This window comes from Phyllostomus hastatus, unplaced genomic scaffold (genome assembly GCF_019186645.2).
Source record: "Phyllostomus hastatus isolate PE091 unplaced genomic scaffold, TTU_PhHast_1.1 phas_contig_80, whole genome shotgun sequence".
Classification (NCBI taxonomy): Eukaryota; Metazoa; Chordata; class Mammalia; order Chiroptera; family Phyllostomidae; genus Phyllostomus; species Phyllostomus hastatus.
In genome coordinates, this window is record NW_025333960.1 from 27,763,599 (window position 1) to 27,781,010 (window position 17,412).

Consider the following 17,412-nt stretch of genomic DNA (forward strand, 5'->3'; position numbering starts at 1 on the left):
TCCCTTTAACATTTCATATAATAGTGGTTTGGTGATGAACTCCTTTAGTTTTTTCTTGTCTGGGAAGTACTTTATCTGCCCTTCAATCATAATAGCTTTGCTGGGTAGAGCAATATTGGCTGTAGGTACCTGATTTTCATGACTTTGAATATTTCTTGCCAATTCCTGTTAGCCTGCAAAGTTTCTTTTGAGAAATCAGCTGAAAGTCTTATAGGAACTCCCTTATAGGTAACTAACTTCTTTTCTCTTGCTGCTTTTAAGATTCTCTCTTTATCTTTACCCTTTGGTATTTCAATTATGATGTGTCTTGGTGTGGGCCTCTTTAAAACCATAATTTCCATCAACTTGCCACATACACAATGCATGTTGAACCTAAACAAACCAAATCTCTTTCTAAGTATTTCAATTACATGTGCACTTCCTGATGCTTTTACCACAACTAAAGAAAAAGATTTTGTAAAGCACTTCCAAAGCTATTTCAAATTTCATCTTCTGGTGGCTATTTTTGCTGTTTTCTTTTGAATATAGTCAATCGTCTCTCTACTGCTTAATAACTTTTCTCAACCTCCTACCGCTAAGGCTTTGCTGCAGAGATAGATGCACAGTAGTGACAGCAGCAGGAATGCTTATTTTTTGCCCTAATTTTAATAAAATGGTTCCAGTAATTTATCATTTAGTATATTTTAATCAAGATAAGGCAGTTTTGTTCTATTTTGTGATTTTTATTAAAGTATATGTTGCTCTTATTAGCAAATGCTTTTTAGAATATGTACAGTAATCACATAATCTTTCTCTAATCTGTCATTACATTAAATTATATTAATACATTCTGTTTTTAAAAATTATTTATTTTTATTTATTTTTAGAGAGAGGAAAAGGGAGGAAGGAGGAGAGGAAGAAAAACACTGATGCGCCAGAGAAACATCGATAGGTTGTCTCTGGCACACCCCCAACCGTGTGTCCTGGCCCACAGCCCAGGCACGTGCCCTGGCTGGGAATCCAACCAGTGACCTTTTGCCTTGTGGGATGATACCGGATGCACTGAGCCACACAAGTCAGGATCATTAATACATTTTTTGTGGTTGAATTTTTTTGTGGTTGAGTAAAAAGTCACAGGATTTGCTATGTTATGCTCATATATTTTTATTTTTAAAAGGTTCAAGGGTATATGCTAATATTTCCTATCGTGATTATAAATTTTAAAAGTTTCCTCTGGCTTTCAATCAGTTCTTACTTTATATAGTCTGAAATTATGCTGTCATGTGAATTAGTTCATGATTGATATGTCTTTTTTTAAAAAAAATATTTTATTTATTTATTTTTAGAGAGAAAAGGGAGGGAGAAACAGAGAGAGAGAGAAACAGCAATGTGAGGTTGCTGGGGGCCATGGCCTGCAACCCAGGCATGTGTCCTGACTGGGAATTGAACCTGTTACACTTTGGTTCGCAGCCCACGCTCAATCCACTGAGCTACGCCAGCCAGGGCTTTGATATGTCTTAATAAGTTAATATTTTATCAGCACCCATACTTTAGTGTTTTAAATTTTTTCCTTGAAGTCTCTCTGTCTGTCTGTCTCTGTTTTTAAATTAGAAATTCTTATTCTTTCTCTTCTGAACTCTTCATTCATTCCCTACTTGTCTAAGGTGCCATCTCTTCTAAATGAGATGGGTTTTGCTTTTATGACCAACCTGTAGGTCTGTACTTTAAATTGTGTGATGAAACCATTTACAGTTATTATGTTCACTAATATGTTTGGATGCAGTTTGTACATTTTTATAGTCTTCTTGCCTTCCTTCCTGTATTTTAAATCTTTCTATTTTTATGGTACTTTTCTACTTTAGTAGTTTGGGGATGACAAATCTTATTTCTAGACTGCTAGTAGATATTCTTAAATTTTTGGTAACTATATTAAAACGCTATTTTTATTACAATCTAGAATTAACCAGTAAGATTTAGCAATTTAATGTTACTGCTCATACTATTTTTAAATGTAAATATTTTAAAAGGTACCACATTTCTATAATTTCTTTTGTCTTTAAAAGATCACAGAGCTTCAGAGATTTTCTTTTATGTCACCTTGTTAAGTAATTTTGTATTTTTATCCTGTGCTTTTTCTGGCTTCCTTTCATTTGCACAGTTCCTTTCAAGATACAGGAAACTGAGCTGTACCTGTATGTACTGATGTGTTGTGTGTGTGTGAGTGTGCCTGAGAGTGGCGGAGAGAGAGAGAGAGAGACAGACAGACAGACTTGATTAACCATCTTTCTTCTGTCCCAACAAAATTCCTAGCAAAGCACCCAGAGAATGCTTTTGTTTAGTAAATTATAGAACTGTAGGCACCTAGAGCTGAAAAGAACCTTTGAGGTTATCACATTCGATCTTAATGAACCAATTCACTATTTCACTTAGTAATCAATTCACTCAACAAATATTTTGGAGTACTTATGTTTCCAGAACTGTAGCTGGTCCCAGAAAGATAAAGATGAACAAATAGTATGTGCTTTCCAACAGACAAGTCTCATATTCTAGTGGGAGAAGACACAAAGACACTTGCACAGATGTTTGTGCAAAGAGGGAGGTCAGGGGAACATTCCAGGGGGAGATGTTCTTCGGGTTCTTAGAGTATTCACTTTTCCTCAGCCAGTGCAGTAACTTCTGTGTGAGCACTGGCAGTGCTTGTTTGGACAGCAACATCTGTTAGAATCTGTATTTCTATTGAGCCCAAACCCTCCTCCCAAACTCTTCCATCACTGGTCCAGGTGTTGCCTGGAGCTCAACAATAAATATACATTGTATGCTGACCTCCACTTAGCAGTTCTTTAAATGTTTGTTCTTCTGAAGTCCTTTCCTTCTACAATTAAGCATTCTACATTTTGCATATTCCTCCCTTTCCCTGATCTTTCTTATACAGCTGCTCTTCAATGTATCAATATGACCCTTAAACTATGCTTTCCAAACCTCTATAAAGTACTGCAAACGTACTCAATCTTTGAAAAAGTGCAAGGGAACTGTCACGTCCTCTATCCAGGCAAAATATGCGTGCTTATGCAGTCTACAATTGCATTTCCATATTTCAGCTGCACCACATTCTCTCATTTAAATGATGTGTTCAGGCCCAGTTTTTTCCCAAATAAGATACCAAAGAGCTTTACACATTAAATAGAATTAAATAATTCCCCACTATTTGCATACCATTAAATAATATGAAAGAAAGGGATAATAACATCTGGTCTGTTAAGCTATTTTTTGGCCTTTGTTGAGTCAAACAGTAGATTGACACCTGAAAACTCATTCTGCAAACAGATTAAATTGCTGTGATTTCTTTTTTCAAAATTGGACATAATCATTGAAAACAAGACTGGCACAGAATACTTTCAGATTCCATAAGTGGTCTTGCTACTCTACATTGTAAAAAACACCTGAGCAAGAATTGAACTAATTTCACTGATGGTGGAAAGCCCCAGTGGAGCTTAGAATCTGCTAGAAAGAAGAGTTGCAACAAGTAGCAAGTATGGGCTGCTAAAAATGAAACTGTGGTGTGGGGGGACGTATGTATAGAGTACATGGTAGTATGCCCCGTGCTGAAAGTTTAGGATTTTATTTTCAAAGCACTGCACATGTTTCTATTGTTTTATGGCAAGAACCTGAAAATTGTATTTTCAGATTTTTATTGAGCCAAAAGTTAAATATTCTAAATTGAAGACATCTACGCAGTTAAGAAAAGAATGCACTAAGCTGTGCTCCTCAAGTTTCCTGGATACAGTCAAGACTCGCGGCTGTGTCTCTAGATGAGTACTTGAGGTTTCCTACCGACACTGCCCTGTCATCTCTGCTCCTTCGTTTCCCTAACAGCCATGAAAACAAGGAATTTAAAATCAAGTTTGGTAGAGAAATTATTGGTGAATTTCTAATAAAAATTAGAATAATAATTATTGAAAGTTATGGATTGAAAATTCAGTTTACCAATATTCTAATAGTTTCTACTGGCATTTTCAATATTTCAATATGTATCCTCATTCACAATGAGAATTTATCACTTGTGAGACTTGTAATAATATTTATATTTGGGCAGAAATATGGGATTTTTCTAAGATAATACTTAGAACACATAGATTATTTTTGAATATTTAAAAAGAAATCAAAGGTTATAGCTAGTTCATAAATTTTAATGTAATGTATGTTAACATACTTTTAAAAATATGCTCCTGACTTCTAAAATACTACAGTTGTAACTTATATTCAAGTTTGTATGTATGTTAATTTCCATTAAACCTACATATTTTTAAGCTCTGCCTTTTCAAAACTTAAAATTTCTCCTATCCTTTTAAATTTTTTGTTATTCATTTTCACTAGAACCCTTATATAAAGTATAGGGAATACATATGCAGGGGCTACATTCAAAAGAAAATAGCAAAAAATCATCACCAGAAAAATGAAATTTGAAATAGCTTTGAAAGTGCTTTACACAATCCTTTTCTTTATTTGTGGTAAAAGCCTCATGAGTGCACATGTAATTAAAATATTTAGAAAAACATTCAGTTTGTTTAGGTGAAGCATACATTGTTTGTGCTGCAAGTTAATGAAAATTATGGTTTTAAAGAGCATGTGTCATTGTTTTTGTTTTTTATACAACAAATACTTCTAGTTTTTTGCTTTTTAATAGAACAAGGTGATGTGTACTTTCTTTTGGGAGGCCATGTTTTATAATATTGTAACATCTTACGTAGTAGTAATTTGAAAATATTGAAGTGATTTTAATAAAACAGTCTTCACATAGTCAATATAGGTTTCTAAAATAGACCATAGTCTTAATTTAAGATAATTGATCCACTGAAAGTTTTCACTGGGACAAAGAGTAAAATTTCACATGCATCTAAAACCACAAAATTGCTTATTTTTCACATAAAGTCACCTCCAAACCTGCTTAGGGAGATGAGCCTCTTGCAAAATGGAAGGAGAAAGAAAACAGTTAAATAAAATAAACATGAGTGCCATTTTTGCTGCAGATTTCACACAAAAGGAACACAAGGCTACTGTTGACAGTGTCTTTTAAACAGCTGAACACCATCGGCAGAGCTTGAAGATTTGAAAATATATATTTACACCAAATGTATTTATAAAAATCCATTCTGAGGTTTGTGAGAAATAAGTTCAATCTCCTTTCTGCCCCAAAGTATGCATGGTATATATGCTAACTTACTGAATTCATCCTTCATGCAATTCCAGTTTATTAAAGAGGTTAAAAATTTATAAAACTCTGATGGGATATGGTTTTAATGCTTCATCACACTACCCATCATTTGCTTTTCAATCTAGATCACAATGATCTTTCCTACTTCCCTGCAATCACCTACCTGCACAGCTAATATTTTGTGAATGCTCTCCTGAGAGTCTGTCTGGAACTTGGCCAGCCTCATCTGGCTGTGGAGGACCACCAGTTTCAAGTATTGCTGCCACACCTTCTGTACCCTTCTTTGCAGCTGACAGAGCTAGGGGGAAGAGGGAGGGGGAAAAAAACACAAGTCAGAGCAGGGGAGGAAATTAATGGCAGTGTTCAAGAAGAATGATGGAGGGAAATATAGAAAGCAGTCAATAGCCCATTCCGCACTGTACGGACCTGACAGGAATTTCACAGTCTCTTGATTTTTCAGTCCACTCATGTGCATTCATCAGAAACCAGTCACATCTGGCCGCCAGGATGGGGGGTTAATTTTCTCTAAATGCCTCAGCAGTTTTGTTCTAGCTGAGGCAAACTCTGTGACTGCAAAGCTGATGAGTAAAATATTTCTACTTCACCCAGTTTAACTCAAAACCGATAGCCTCGGGACATATTGAACCTTTCTTTTTTTTAAAAAAAAAAAGTCCTCTGAAGCTGTTTTGAATGGCACATCAGGTCAAGCCAAAGTTTAAAAATGCAACTTTAAGACTTTGATGGACACCATTGCTTCTTTTTTTCCTCATAAAGCTTACCATTGCTTGGCAATGTGTGCTTTAGAGCATGACAAAACTAAAGAGAATTAACTTAGCCATCAACCGCTGAGGGAGAACAATAACAGGGAAGAAATTTCCAGCTAGAACTCCCTATTAATCTGCCTCCCTCTGACTATGTGACATGGAAACATCTCACTGCACCACAGTGCAGGGGACGCAGCACTCCCCAGTGACACGTCTAGTACTGAACCTACGCAGAAAAGGGAAGACGTCTCCTGTGGGACATCCCATACCTTTTAGAAGTTTAATGTAAAACCAAGCCAACAAAAAAGCACAGTACAAGTTTAATCAAGGTGATATACCTTTGTCCTTCAACAATGAAGTATAGTGACATCATCCAGAAATGTTATAATTAGATTATTTTCAAAGAAGTTAAGTTCATAAAAATTAATGGTAAAATCTACATTAAAATATTTATACATAATATAATCTGTCACTGAAACCTTGTTTGGATTATGAGAATGTGGATAATGGTGTTTGTTGATTTCTTTAGTGTGTTTTGAACAATAATAAACACTCAAAATTTCACATCAAACATTTCTTCATAATAGAATAAAACATGTCACAAAATATATTATGTTCTTTTATTGATCTGGGTACTGGTTTCATGTAAGGATCCCTTGCAAAACTTCACCAAACAATTCATGTACCTTGTTCACTTTTCTATATGCATATTTTAATAAAACAGTTTCCTTACAAATAAGAATTTTTAAAAGTTACCTGGTATTGCATATGAATTCTTTGTCATCATTATCTTCACTATGCATTGTAATAAGCAACACATAGACATTATGTGTTGAAAAATAAAGCCTCTATTCTTGGTTAATTAGTTAACTTAGGAAAAAACATAACTTCATAAACTATAGATATTCAGTTTATTCAATGCTGAAATGCATTACCTGGAATTAGTTTATGGGCATTTCAGATAATTTAGGCCATTGAATTAAAGAGGAATATCACTTTTGAAGAGATATTTTTGGCAATATTAATTTTATTTCTATAATATAACATAAATAAAAATTTTAATAGTTTAATATGATATTAAAATATTTTTCTGCCAGCTCTGACAGCCAAGGAGGGGTGGGTGTGCTTTATCTTAATACCCTCATTAAGATGTGAGGACACTTTAGTCTATGTATTATACCATTATTATGGTATCCACAAATATGACAAAAGGTAATAAGAGAGAGATGAGTTTTAGAGGAATACCTTAGAGTGAAGGTAATTTTTTTTCAAGTGGGAGATGTTCAACAAGTGGAAGGTATGACAAAGGGCAGCTCATCAACGAAAGCACACTAAATGGTAATGTTTCCCACATTCATATCTTAAATGAGGAGAAGCAGCTGTACACAGTAAGTCTCATTTATGCAGTTTTCTGCACTGTAGCTTGAGGTAGCCAAAAAGGCCTTAAATTGGTCCATACACAAATGTTATCTGCAGCTATTCGAGCAGCAAAGTTCCTCATGTATCAACTATGAAAGAGTAGTATCTCAAAAAAAGAGATTTTAGGGGAAATCTATAGCCAACAGGTCTCTGGAGAAAGAACCAGGAAAGGGAAAAAAAAGATGAAGGAATTTTAAGGAGAAAAGAAACCGCATCCAATACAAGTCACATATACACACATATATATGCATATTAAAGACAAAAAGGATAAACAGTAATATACAGAAAAAAGATTTAAGATGCCAGAAAGATGGTTGAGAGAGAGTCGGCCATGATGACGACTATTTTAAGAAAGTGCTTATGGTAGAAGCCCAATAATAAGATGTCAGCAGTGATCACTCAGTAAATATTTACTGACATTAATTCAATAAAATGAACTCAGAATATTTTAATGGCAGAAATGAAGAAGTGAATAAGACTTTTGGGAAACTACTAATTGGTGGGAGAAGAGAAAAATAAACCAAGTAATGGAAAAAACACACAAATATACACCCTTTAGGTGATGGCAGAAATTAAGTTGGAAAAACCAAAGGAACTGGAATGTTTTGATATCTTCAGTCTCAATTAGCCCAGTATTTTGGGGATGAAACACTCCAATGATTGCTTTCCTGAAATGTAATCATTTGTTCTTAAAATGATTGCATTCCTCCCCTCTAATACAGAATTTAGAGGTGAGGAGAGATGAGGGAGAAGTGGTAGAGAAATAAAAAGGGACAGTGAGAGACACAAACACACGGGATGGATTTGCCATATACTTAGAAATAAGAATGGAGTTTAGAACCATTAACATAAATTGGGAAGCTGCTTAGCCCTAAACTAGTATTGCAAGAATTTTGGAAGAGAATGGATATATTCTTATTGAACTAAGAAGGGGCACATTACAGTAGTTAAAGAGTCATTTTAGAAAAAGATCCTCAATTTCATTGCCCTCAATTTTGTTTTATGAAAGAGAAAGTGAAGATACTCAGCTTTATCAGGAAAGCTGAATCAGGAAACAGCTGGTTTATACTCCAAGGCATTTACAATGGTAAAAAAGTGCCCTGGCTGGGTAGCTCAGTTGGTTAGAGCATTGTCCTTATACACAAAGGTTGTAGGTATGATGCCTGGTCAGGGCACTTACAAGAATCAACCAATGATTGCATAAATGGGTGGAACAATGAATCTCTCTCTCTGTCTCTGTCTCTGTTTCTCTCACTCATCAAACAAACAAATAAATAAATAATTCAATAAAATGGTGGAAAGAAATGGGAAGAGTTTTCTGACAATGGTCTCTGACCAGTTTGAATTTGTAGTAGACTTGCTAAGCCTGACTTTAGTACTGCTTTCGGAGTTGTTTGTTGAAGGAAGCCCGAAGATGGAATTCACTGATACTTCTTGTGAGATAATGATCACTGTGTACCTATTCATGGAGAGAAAAAAATCAACCAGTGCCCATTATGATGCGGCGTAGTGAGATATAGAGAGCTGGTGATCTCGTGTTAATGGGAGCACTGCATACAATGTACATTTGTGAATGTTGAATACGGTAAACATTTACACATTTGGTAAAAATACGTTCTGTAAATTTGATTAGGCTCTCATGACATTTGTTAATATTTTAAAGCTTAATACTGTTTGACAGTAAAGCAGAGTAAATTAATGTTGTGACATTAAAAAATGATTCTCCATTTCCTACTTTGAAACACTGAATTATATGGATTTTGTTTTTAATCTAAGTTACTTGGTTTGCCTATATAAATTTATGAAATCCTGTATATCACACAAACCTGGATTTAATACTAAATGTTATAATGCATATACTATGACACAAAAAAGCTCTAATTATATAAATTTAGATTTATATTATTTTATTGCTATTATGCATGTAAAAATTGAAAGAATAAAATAACACTATTTGATATTCCTATTATAGGTTTTAAAAACATTAGGGTTTACACATAAACAAATTAGCACCAAAATATTGCCTTACATCTCTTCCATGTTTTCAGCATTAAAAGTAGAAATTTGAAAGCAATGCCTTTTTTAGGCATTCTCCATGGGCTGGTTGAAGCAGACAGTCTGGCTTGCATTAAGGACATAAGAATAAAGTAAAGTGTACTCTATCTATCCCAAAGAAGACAGGACACATTGTAGAAAAATGGTGGGAAATAGAGTTGAAGTACATATTTTATTTACTGTGTTTTAGAAAAAAAGTGTTCATAGGTGTCATTTTAAAAATAGGTCCTCAATTCATTTGATATCGCTTCCTTTGGGAAGCTAAGCAGTCCTGTCCCTTTGAGTGTGGCCTGGACTTGGTGACTCTGTTGTAAAGAACAGAAGGTAGCAGAAGGGGTAGAATGCCACTTTCCAAACACACTCTCACACACATAATGGTGTCTTCTCTCCAGGGTTTTTCTCTCTCTCTCTCTAATTCTTTCGGATCATTTGAGCTGGAAGAAGCCAGCTCCCATGTTGTGTGAACAGCTCTGTGGAAAGACCCACATGGTGATGAACTGAAGCTTTTTTTGGCCAACGGCTGTGTGAATCATCTCAAAAGCAGATTCTCCAGCTTCTTCAAATGACAGCCATCCTGACCAGCACTAAATTGCAACCTTGTGGGAGACCCTAAGCCAAAACCACCCAGCTAAGCAGCTTCTGATTCTTTACCCTGGGAAAGTTTGTGAGAAAATAAATGTTTGTTGGTTTAAGCTGCTTAAGTTTGGGGCAAGTTTTGCAGGGATAGTTAACAATAGATTATTAACTATCTTCCTCTCTTCTCTCTTTGCCTAGCAAGGAAATAATTTACCTTCCATTTTCTGTACTGGAAAGTAAAAGTGCTCTCCTAACTCACTTTTTTAAAGACTGAAACTAGAAATGATTTATTCATAATATGAGGGTGATTAATAATAACTCAGATGAAATACAGTTTGTACCATCTTGGGGTTCATTATTTTCATTGAAGACAGTAAATAAGAACTGTAATTTAATAATTCCAGAAATTTAAAAATGGTTCATTCTCAACAAATCATTTCAGGTAACATATCAATATATTAAAGAAAAGAGTACCGTTCCCCAAAAGTTGATGTGACTCAACGCTGAACAAAAACAATCAATACTGAAAAATTATCTAGAATAGGAACAGAAGAAAATTTCCTTAATCTGGTAAAGGGTAGAAATAAAAAACTCTCCATAAGTATTTTACTGAAGTAGAGACACTTAGAAACATTCCCATGAATTCCAGGAAAAATAAAGTAAGGATGTCAGAAATCAATACCTCTATTTAAAATTTTACTGTAGATACTGGCCAAAACAATAAGGAAATAAAAGAAAAAATATAGGTATAAAAGTGAGAAAGAATGTCTACACAGAAAACTCAAGAGGCTCTACAATCCAACAATAGGAGATGATGAGAGTGTAGGAGCTTATTTTGCCTACAAGATCAACATTAAAATTGATTTATATTTCAAATATAAAAATGGCTTGCTTGTATAAGATTTTTGTTATGTATCAACTCAGTGTGATGTTACCTATAATAAAAGAACCATCTAAAATGTTAAGAATTTACATCAATATGAAAAGAATTACCACTTCCAGTGGCTTCATAAATTGTCTAAGAATTTTGGTATTCCACCAATCAGTTCACATAATTAATATAGTTGTTGAGTAGTAACTGTATAACTTATTTTATACTAAATTGAAGATAGACCTACACGTATATAGATTTTCATGAGAATTTTAACTTGCTGGAATTAGGGGAGGATTGGTAATTCCATTTGGAAAAGCATAGGATATATAAACTGATTAATAGAACTTTGCAGACAGTTTCTTTATAATCCCTCAAATTAGTCTTTAGATTATAATTAATTTTATGATTTAAATTTTCTAACTACATTATCAAATCAGAAGATCAAATATCTAATAAGAATAATGGCAGTAACATTTTTACATTAGCCATGTTTATATATCATAAAGATGCTTTGCTAGGTCAAAGTTTTAAAAAGCAGCAATAGAGCTCAGGTATTAAAAATAAATCTAAATAAACAGACATTTTTGTAATATTATACACACATTGTGTGTTACTGTGTTAAAAAAATAGTAGACTGATGTTTCTAAAAATCCTTATTGTCTCTGTGCAGGAGAAAACATAAATATCACTGCAAATATGCGTTAGATAAAATTAAGTCATTTTTAGAGACATATGGTGGCAAAAATTAACTCCCCAAAGCACATAATTTAACTGGATTTTGCTATTTAAGAACCCTGGAAGAAAGGAAAGAGAACATCTCAAGGAAATGAGAAGTGCCCTTATAATGAATTTCTGCTTATAAGAATCAGACATAATAACAGCCTTTTTAATTAAAATACAAATGCCATATGTATAGTTATCTGAAAATGAACTATAAATTGCTTTGCCAGAAAACAAAGACCAGTCATTACTAAAAACACAGAAGTCCCTTATAGTACAAGGTGATACTAATTGAAGTACTGAATGGTTGTGGGCAACACTTAAAATTCTTTGTGTATGCATAACAATTTGTCCATCACTGGACTAATCAAAATATACAACTCCTGAAGAACTGACCATATGAAATATATTTTAAAATAATATTTCATTTATATTATGCTTTTTTGGAGGAAGAATATCTTTGTAAAAACTGGGTAGTAGTTTAAAAAAAAACAGACTACTTCTGCATACAACATGGAAAATCTGTTAGATACAATATCCAAACAGGAAATTAACAGAATCATGGCAATAAACAACCTTATTGAACATAACATGTAAGAAAAATATGAGAAGTGTGGCACATTCCAAATTCTGGAAGGAAAAATCACTCTCCAGTATACCAGGGTGAGAATTGGGGGTGGGTATAGGGCGGTGACAATGTGTGACAATCGTTAGAAGTTACATACAGGATTTCTGAAGGAAGTACCTTGTATACGCATGAATTAACTAATCACAGGTATCTGAAAATTTGAATGTTCATCTGCTGTGACTGCTAGTGAGCCTAGAATTGCACAGGTGAGAAGCATGCTTCCTAAGAGTAGAAATATTATGAAGAATTTTTACTTTGGGAGAAAAACCAAAGCAGTTCAGATAATCTACTTGTATTTCCTAGCTACAAACATAATCCAATTGTCCAACTGTAGAAGCAGCTCTAAAACAATCACATGTAATTGACAGAGAAAAAACAAGCTGCATTCTGCAGATTGTCATGTGTACTAAGATCATATTTAAAGCTCTGACAAAATATGACAAAGGCCACTTGTAAAAAAATCAGTATTTTCCTATAAAAATATACTTTAGATAGAAGATAGGTGATAGAAACACACATAGAATTACTCATTTGCACTAGAATATTAAAATAATGATAATTTTTGACCTGTTTGTTCTCTGGTTTCACACACTGAAAGCATACTGCCTTTCTCTATTTCTGACAGATAAATAAAACTAAGTGCAGATATGTGCATGCAATTTTAATTCAAACGAGTGATGTGAAGTGCAGCTCACAAGGCAAATAGCTTAAGCCTTATCAGTTCTGTTTATTGTAATAAGCCAAACAATGGCAATTACAAACTACTCCACAGACTTTTTGCACTGCAGGAATGACAGATATACAAAATCCAGTTAATACTGATCTTTTTATAGTACTCAGCTCCCAAGCTACACATGAACAATATACAAATCTCAAATTCATTCCATGGACTAGTATTAAAGATCACATAGTTCATTTCTAGAAATGTCCTTTGTCAACTGCTTAGGTATACTTCAAAAAATAGAATTCACATGCATTCCCAAATCTGGGGCTGGACTTTAAAGAAATTAATAAAGAACTGCTCTCTTCTCTGATTATATAAAGAATAAAACATTTTAATTTTTTTTATTTTGACCTGTCTTAACATATAAAAACTCTGATGGCATGAGAGAAAGAAAGCTGATCCATAACAGACATTGATAATTCTTGTAGGGAATAGTTAAAGGTTAAGACTATCCTTTACATGAATATGCAAATATATTTCTTTTGTATATAACACATTACTATGACTTGTAACAGACAGTAACTAACCCAATATTTTACACATTTAATAGTAGTAATAAGCTGCAAAACTCATAGACATTTTTGTTTCATAGATATCTACTTCTTAAATAAAATTACTGCATTCTAATGGATATTTCATTTTAAGAATTAAAAAATAATAGTTTAGGTATTTTGTTTACTTAAAGTACTAAATTTTACACACAAATAACATGAACTGTTCAAAAACAAATAAATGAATGCAAGTATATTTTTAATTGTAAAATTATAGTTAAAGTCTAAAGTGGCAATAAATACATACCTGGCAATAATCACTTTAAATGTTAATGGCTTAAATGCTCCAATCATAAGTCCTAAAGTAGCTGAATGGATGAGAAAACAAGACCCATATACCCATATATGCTGTTTCCAAGAGACCCACTACAGAATGAAAGATACATACACTAAAAGTAAAGGGATGAAAAAGATATTTCATGCATGTGGAAGGAAAAATATCTGACAAAATAGATTTTAAAACAAAGGCTATAGTAGGAGACAAAGAAGAACACTAAATAATAATAAAGGGAGCAAATCCAACAAGAGGATATAACATTTGTAAACATTTATGCACCTGACATAGGAGCACCTAAATATGTAAAGCAAATGTTAAAGGACATAAAGAGATAGATTGACAATAATACAGTCTTAGTAGGAAATTTTAACACCCCACTGACATCAATGAGCAGATCTTCTAGACAGAAAATCAACAAGGAGATGGTAACTTTAAATGACACACTAGATCAGAGGGATTTAATTGATGTCTTCAGATCATTTCATCCCAAAGCAGAATAATATACACTCTTTTCAAGTGGACATGAAATATTTTCAAGGATAGACTACATATGAGGACACAAAACAAGTCTCAATAAATTCAAGAAGATTGAAATCATACCAAATATCTTTTCTGACCACAAGGGCATGAAACTAGAAATCATTCACAAGAAAAAAACTGAAAATCACAAAAGACATGTAGGCTAAATAAAGTGTTACTAAACAATGAATGGTCCAACAATGAAGTCAAAGACATCAAAAGGTACCTTGAAAAAACTGAAAATGAGAACACAACAACCCAAAATCTATGGGACTCAGTGAAAGCAGTCCCTTATAAAAGGGAAATTCACAGACACAGATATATATTTACACTCAGATATTTTTTCTCAACTCATAATTGTGCCCTATATTTTTATAGTATATTGTAGAAGAGAAATACTGTATCACTCCCATTACATCATTAATACTTGACATTTCTAGCTAGAACATAGGGTAGCTACTACTATTCAGTCATAAAGCAGGCCTTTACTGAGAAAGTGCTTTGTTTCAGAGCCCAGGCCCCAGATCCAGTGGCTCAAGGATCCAATGGGCCAGCTGGTTGCTGTCTTAAATTTGGCTTAGACATATATATGAGATAAATAAGATTTTTATGTTGATAGATAAATGTAGAATATGAATGGAAAGCAGATGAACAGGATCTCAGAGAAAGAATACCTGATGGCTTCTGCACAAGATGGAATGATTCAGGCTGGAAATGACATGAGTCAAGTTTAGTGTAAGTTAGCCAAATAAAACAAGTATCGGGTGGGGCAATTGTCCAAGACTCCTGAACTGGTATGAGAATCTTGAAGAAAAAGAGCACTCTTAGATATTGAGATTAAATTAGAAAAAATATTTCAATTAACTGGAAACATACGTGAACTAAATACTTGTATGGAACTAAAGCAATAAGAAAGAAAGTCAACAAATGTATCAACCTTTGAGAAATTTCAACACAGCCATCTGTTTTGGCAAATCAAATTAAAATAATGAATATTAATAGGCTTAACAAATGATCTAGCAAATATATTTATACATACGTGTGTGTGTTTGTGTATACACATGTTCTTGAGAACAAAGCAATGAAATTAAAAGTAAAATAAAATTTTCTATATAGCTTTAGAAGTTTATTAGTATAATTTCTTGTGTGGCCATTTTATTTATTTTTTTGTTTGTTCTTATTGTTATTCAAGTACAGTTGTCTCCATTTGCCCCCTGCCATGCACCCCTGCCTCACCCATCCCCATCTTTCACCCTCAGACCTACTCCCTTTGGCTTTGTCCATGTGTCCTTTATACATGCTCCTTGTATAGGGCCATGTTCCTTGATGACCCTTCCTCTATTTTCCTCCTTTATCACTCTTCCTCCTCTCCTCTGGTTACTGTCAGTTTGATTTTTGTTTCAATGTTGAGACATATGAGTATACTTTTATACAACACATGAGTCAAAAATAGATCATGATAGATTTTTAAATAGCTAATGCTAAATGATAGTAAAAATTCAAATATCTAGAAACAAGTAGATGATACTAAGAGGAACATTTATAGCCTTCTATCCTTTATCAGAATCATTACATAGTACATTTTAAAAATATATAATTTGTTACTTATTCCTCAATAAATTTGAAAAAGAGAAGACAGAGATGAAGTTATCATCCCAATTAAAAAAGTTAAATGAAAAACAGAATGAATACCTCCAAAAATGTAGGGAAAGAATTTAGTGTAATGAAACCAAATATATGATTGAGAGAATTCACAAGGCAGAGTTAGTTGTTAGGAAAAACCAATAAAATACATAAATTTCCACCAGTAAAATAGAAAGTAAAAATTAATAATACTTGAACTGAAAAAGAAGTAAAATTAATAAACACAGTAGAGATAAAAACATTAAACATTAAGATAATACTATGAGTAATCTTATACAATAAATTTAAAATAAAATGGACAAAGACCTACTAAAAGAACTTAATAAAACTGACTCAAGATAAAATAGAATGTCTTGTAGTCTTATAACTACTAAATAAATTGTGACTGTAGTTAAGAATTACTCTCATACAGAAAACTCTCAGCTCTGAAAGTTTTATAGGTGAGTTTGCCCAAGTTTTACATATGCAATTTATTTCGATCTTATGCAAACTCTTGCAGACAAAAGAAAAAGAGAATATTCCCAGGATCGTTCTATAAGGCTAATATAATGCGCAAACTAATATCAGATAAGCAGTATGAAAGATAGAAAAAGTAGAATTCAATTATATTTTTAAACTTGTGTGCAAATTTCTAGGAAGTATTTGTAAAATGAATATGGCAATTTATGAAACCATAACCAAGACAAGGTTGAATTTATCCTAAGACTATAAAACTTATCAAAATTAATACATTGAAACATGTACTTTATCTACCACATTAAGTGAATAAAGAAGAGAAACCATATGATCATTTTATTGGATGCAGAAACACAGTTGGAAAAAAGTCAAGGCCCATTTGTATCAACAACAGTTATCTTGTCTTTATACACAAGGGTTGGGGACATTTTCTGGAAAAAATGAAGTAAATATTTTAGCTTTGTGGGTCAAACCATCATTTGGAACTACTCAAATCTGTTGAGTGAGCAAGAAAGTGGCTGTAGACAATATGTAAACAAATGTGTGGCTGTATTACAGTTAAACTATTTAGGGAACTTGCAAGTTGTATACTTTTCATGTGTCAAGAAATATTGTTCTTCCTTTAATTTTTTCCAAATATTTAATAGTATCATGGACAGCACCAAAGCATGTGGAAGGCACCCATTTGGCCAGAAAATATAGTTTGTTGACCCCTGTTATACAACATTGCACTGGAGTACTAAACAATGTAGTGAGAAAAGGAAAACAAACAAACAAAATATATATATATATATATATATGACCACAAAAATATCAGAAGAAAGAAACTGGCATTGATTATGAAGATAATGAAAGAGAATTTACTGTTAGCTGTAGGAAATAATAAATCTTTGCCAGTGGCTGCATATAAGATCAATATTTAGAAATCAATAAAAATTTTATTCATTGGACAGAAACTTTTAGAAACTATAATTAATTTTTTTCACAAAAGCACCCAATTATAAAATAATTTTA

At 33.1% G+C, this 17,412-nt stretch overlaps 1 protein-coding gene across 1 annotated transcript in view; it reads right to left on the minus strand.

Annotated features, from left to right (window-relative positions):
- CCDC178 (coiled-coil domain containing 178) overlaps positions 1-17,412 on the minus strand; it is a 278,777-nt gene that overhangs the window by 19,502 nt on the left and 241,863 nt on the right. Inside the window, exon 19 of the mRNA XM_045850302.1 lies at positions 5,355-5,489. Coding sequence (XP_045706258.1) covers positions 5,355-5,489 — 135 coding nt within the window. The remainder of the gene's footprint in view (positions 1-5,354; positions 5,490-17,412) is intronic.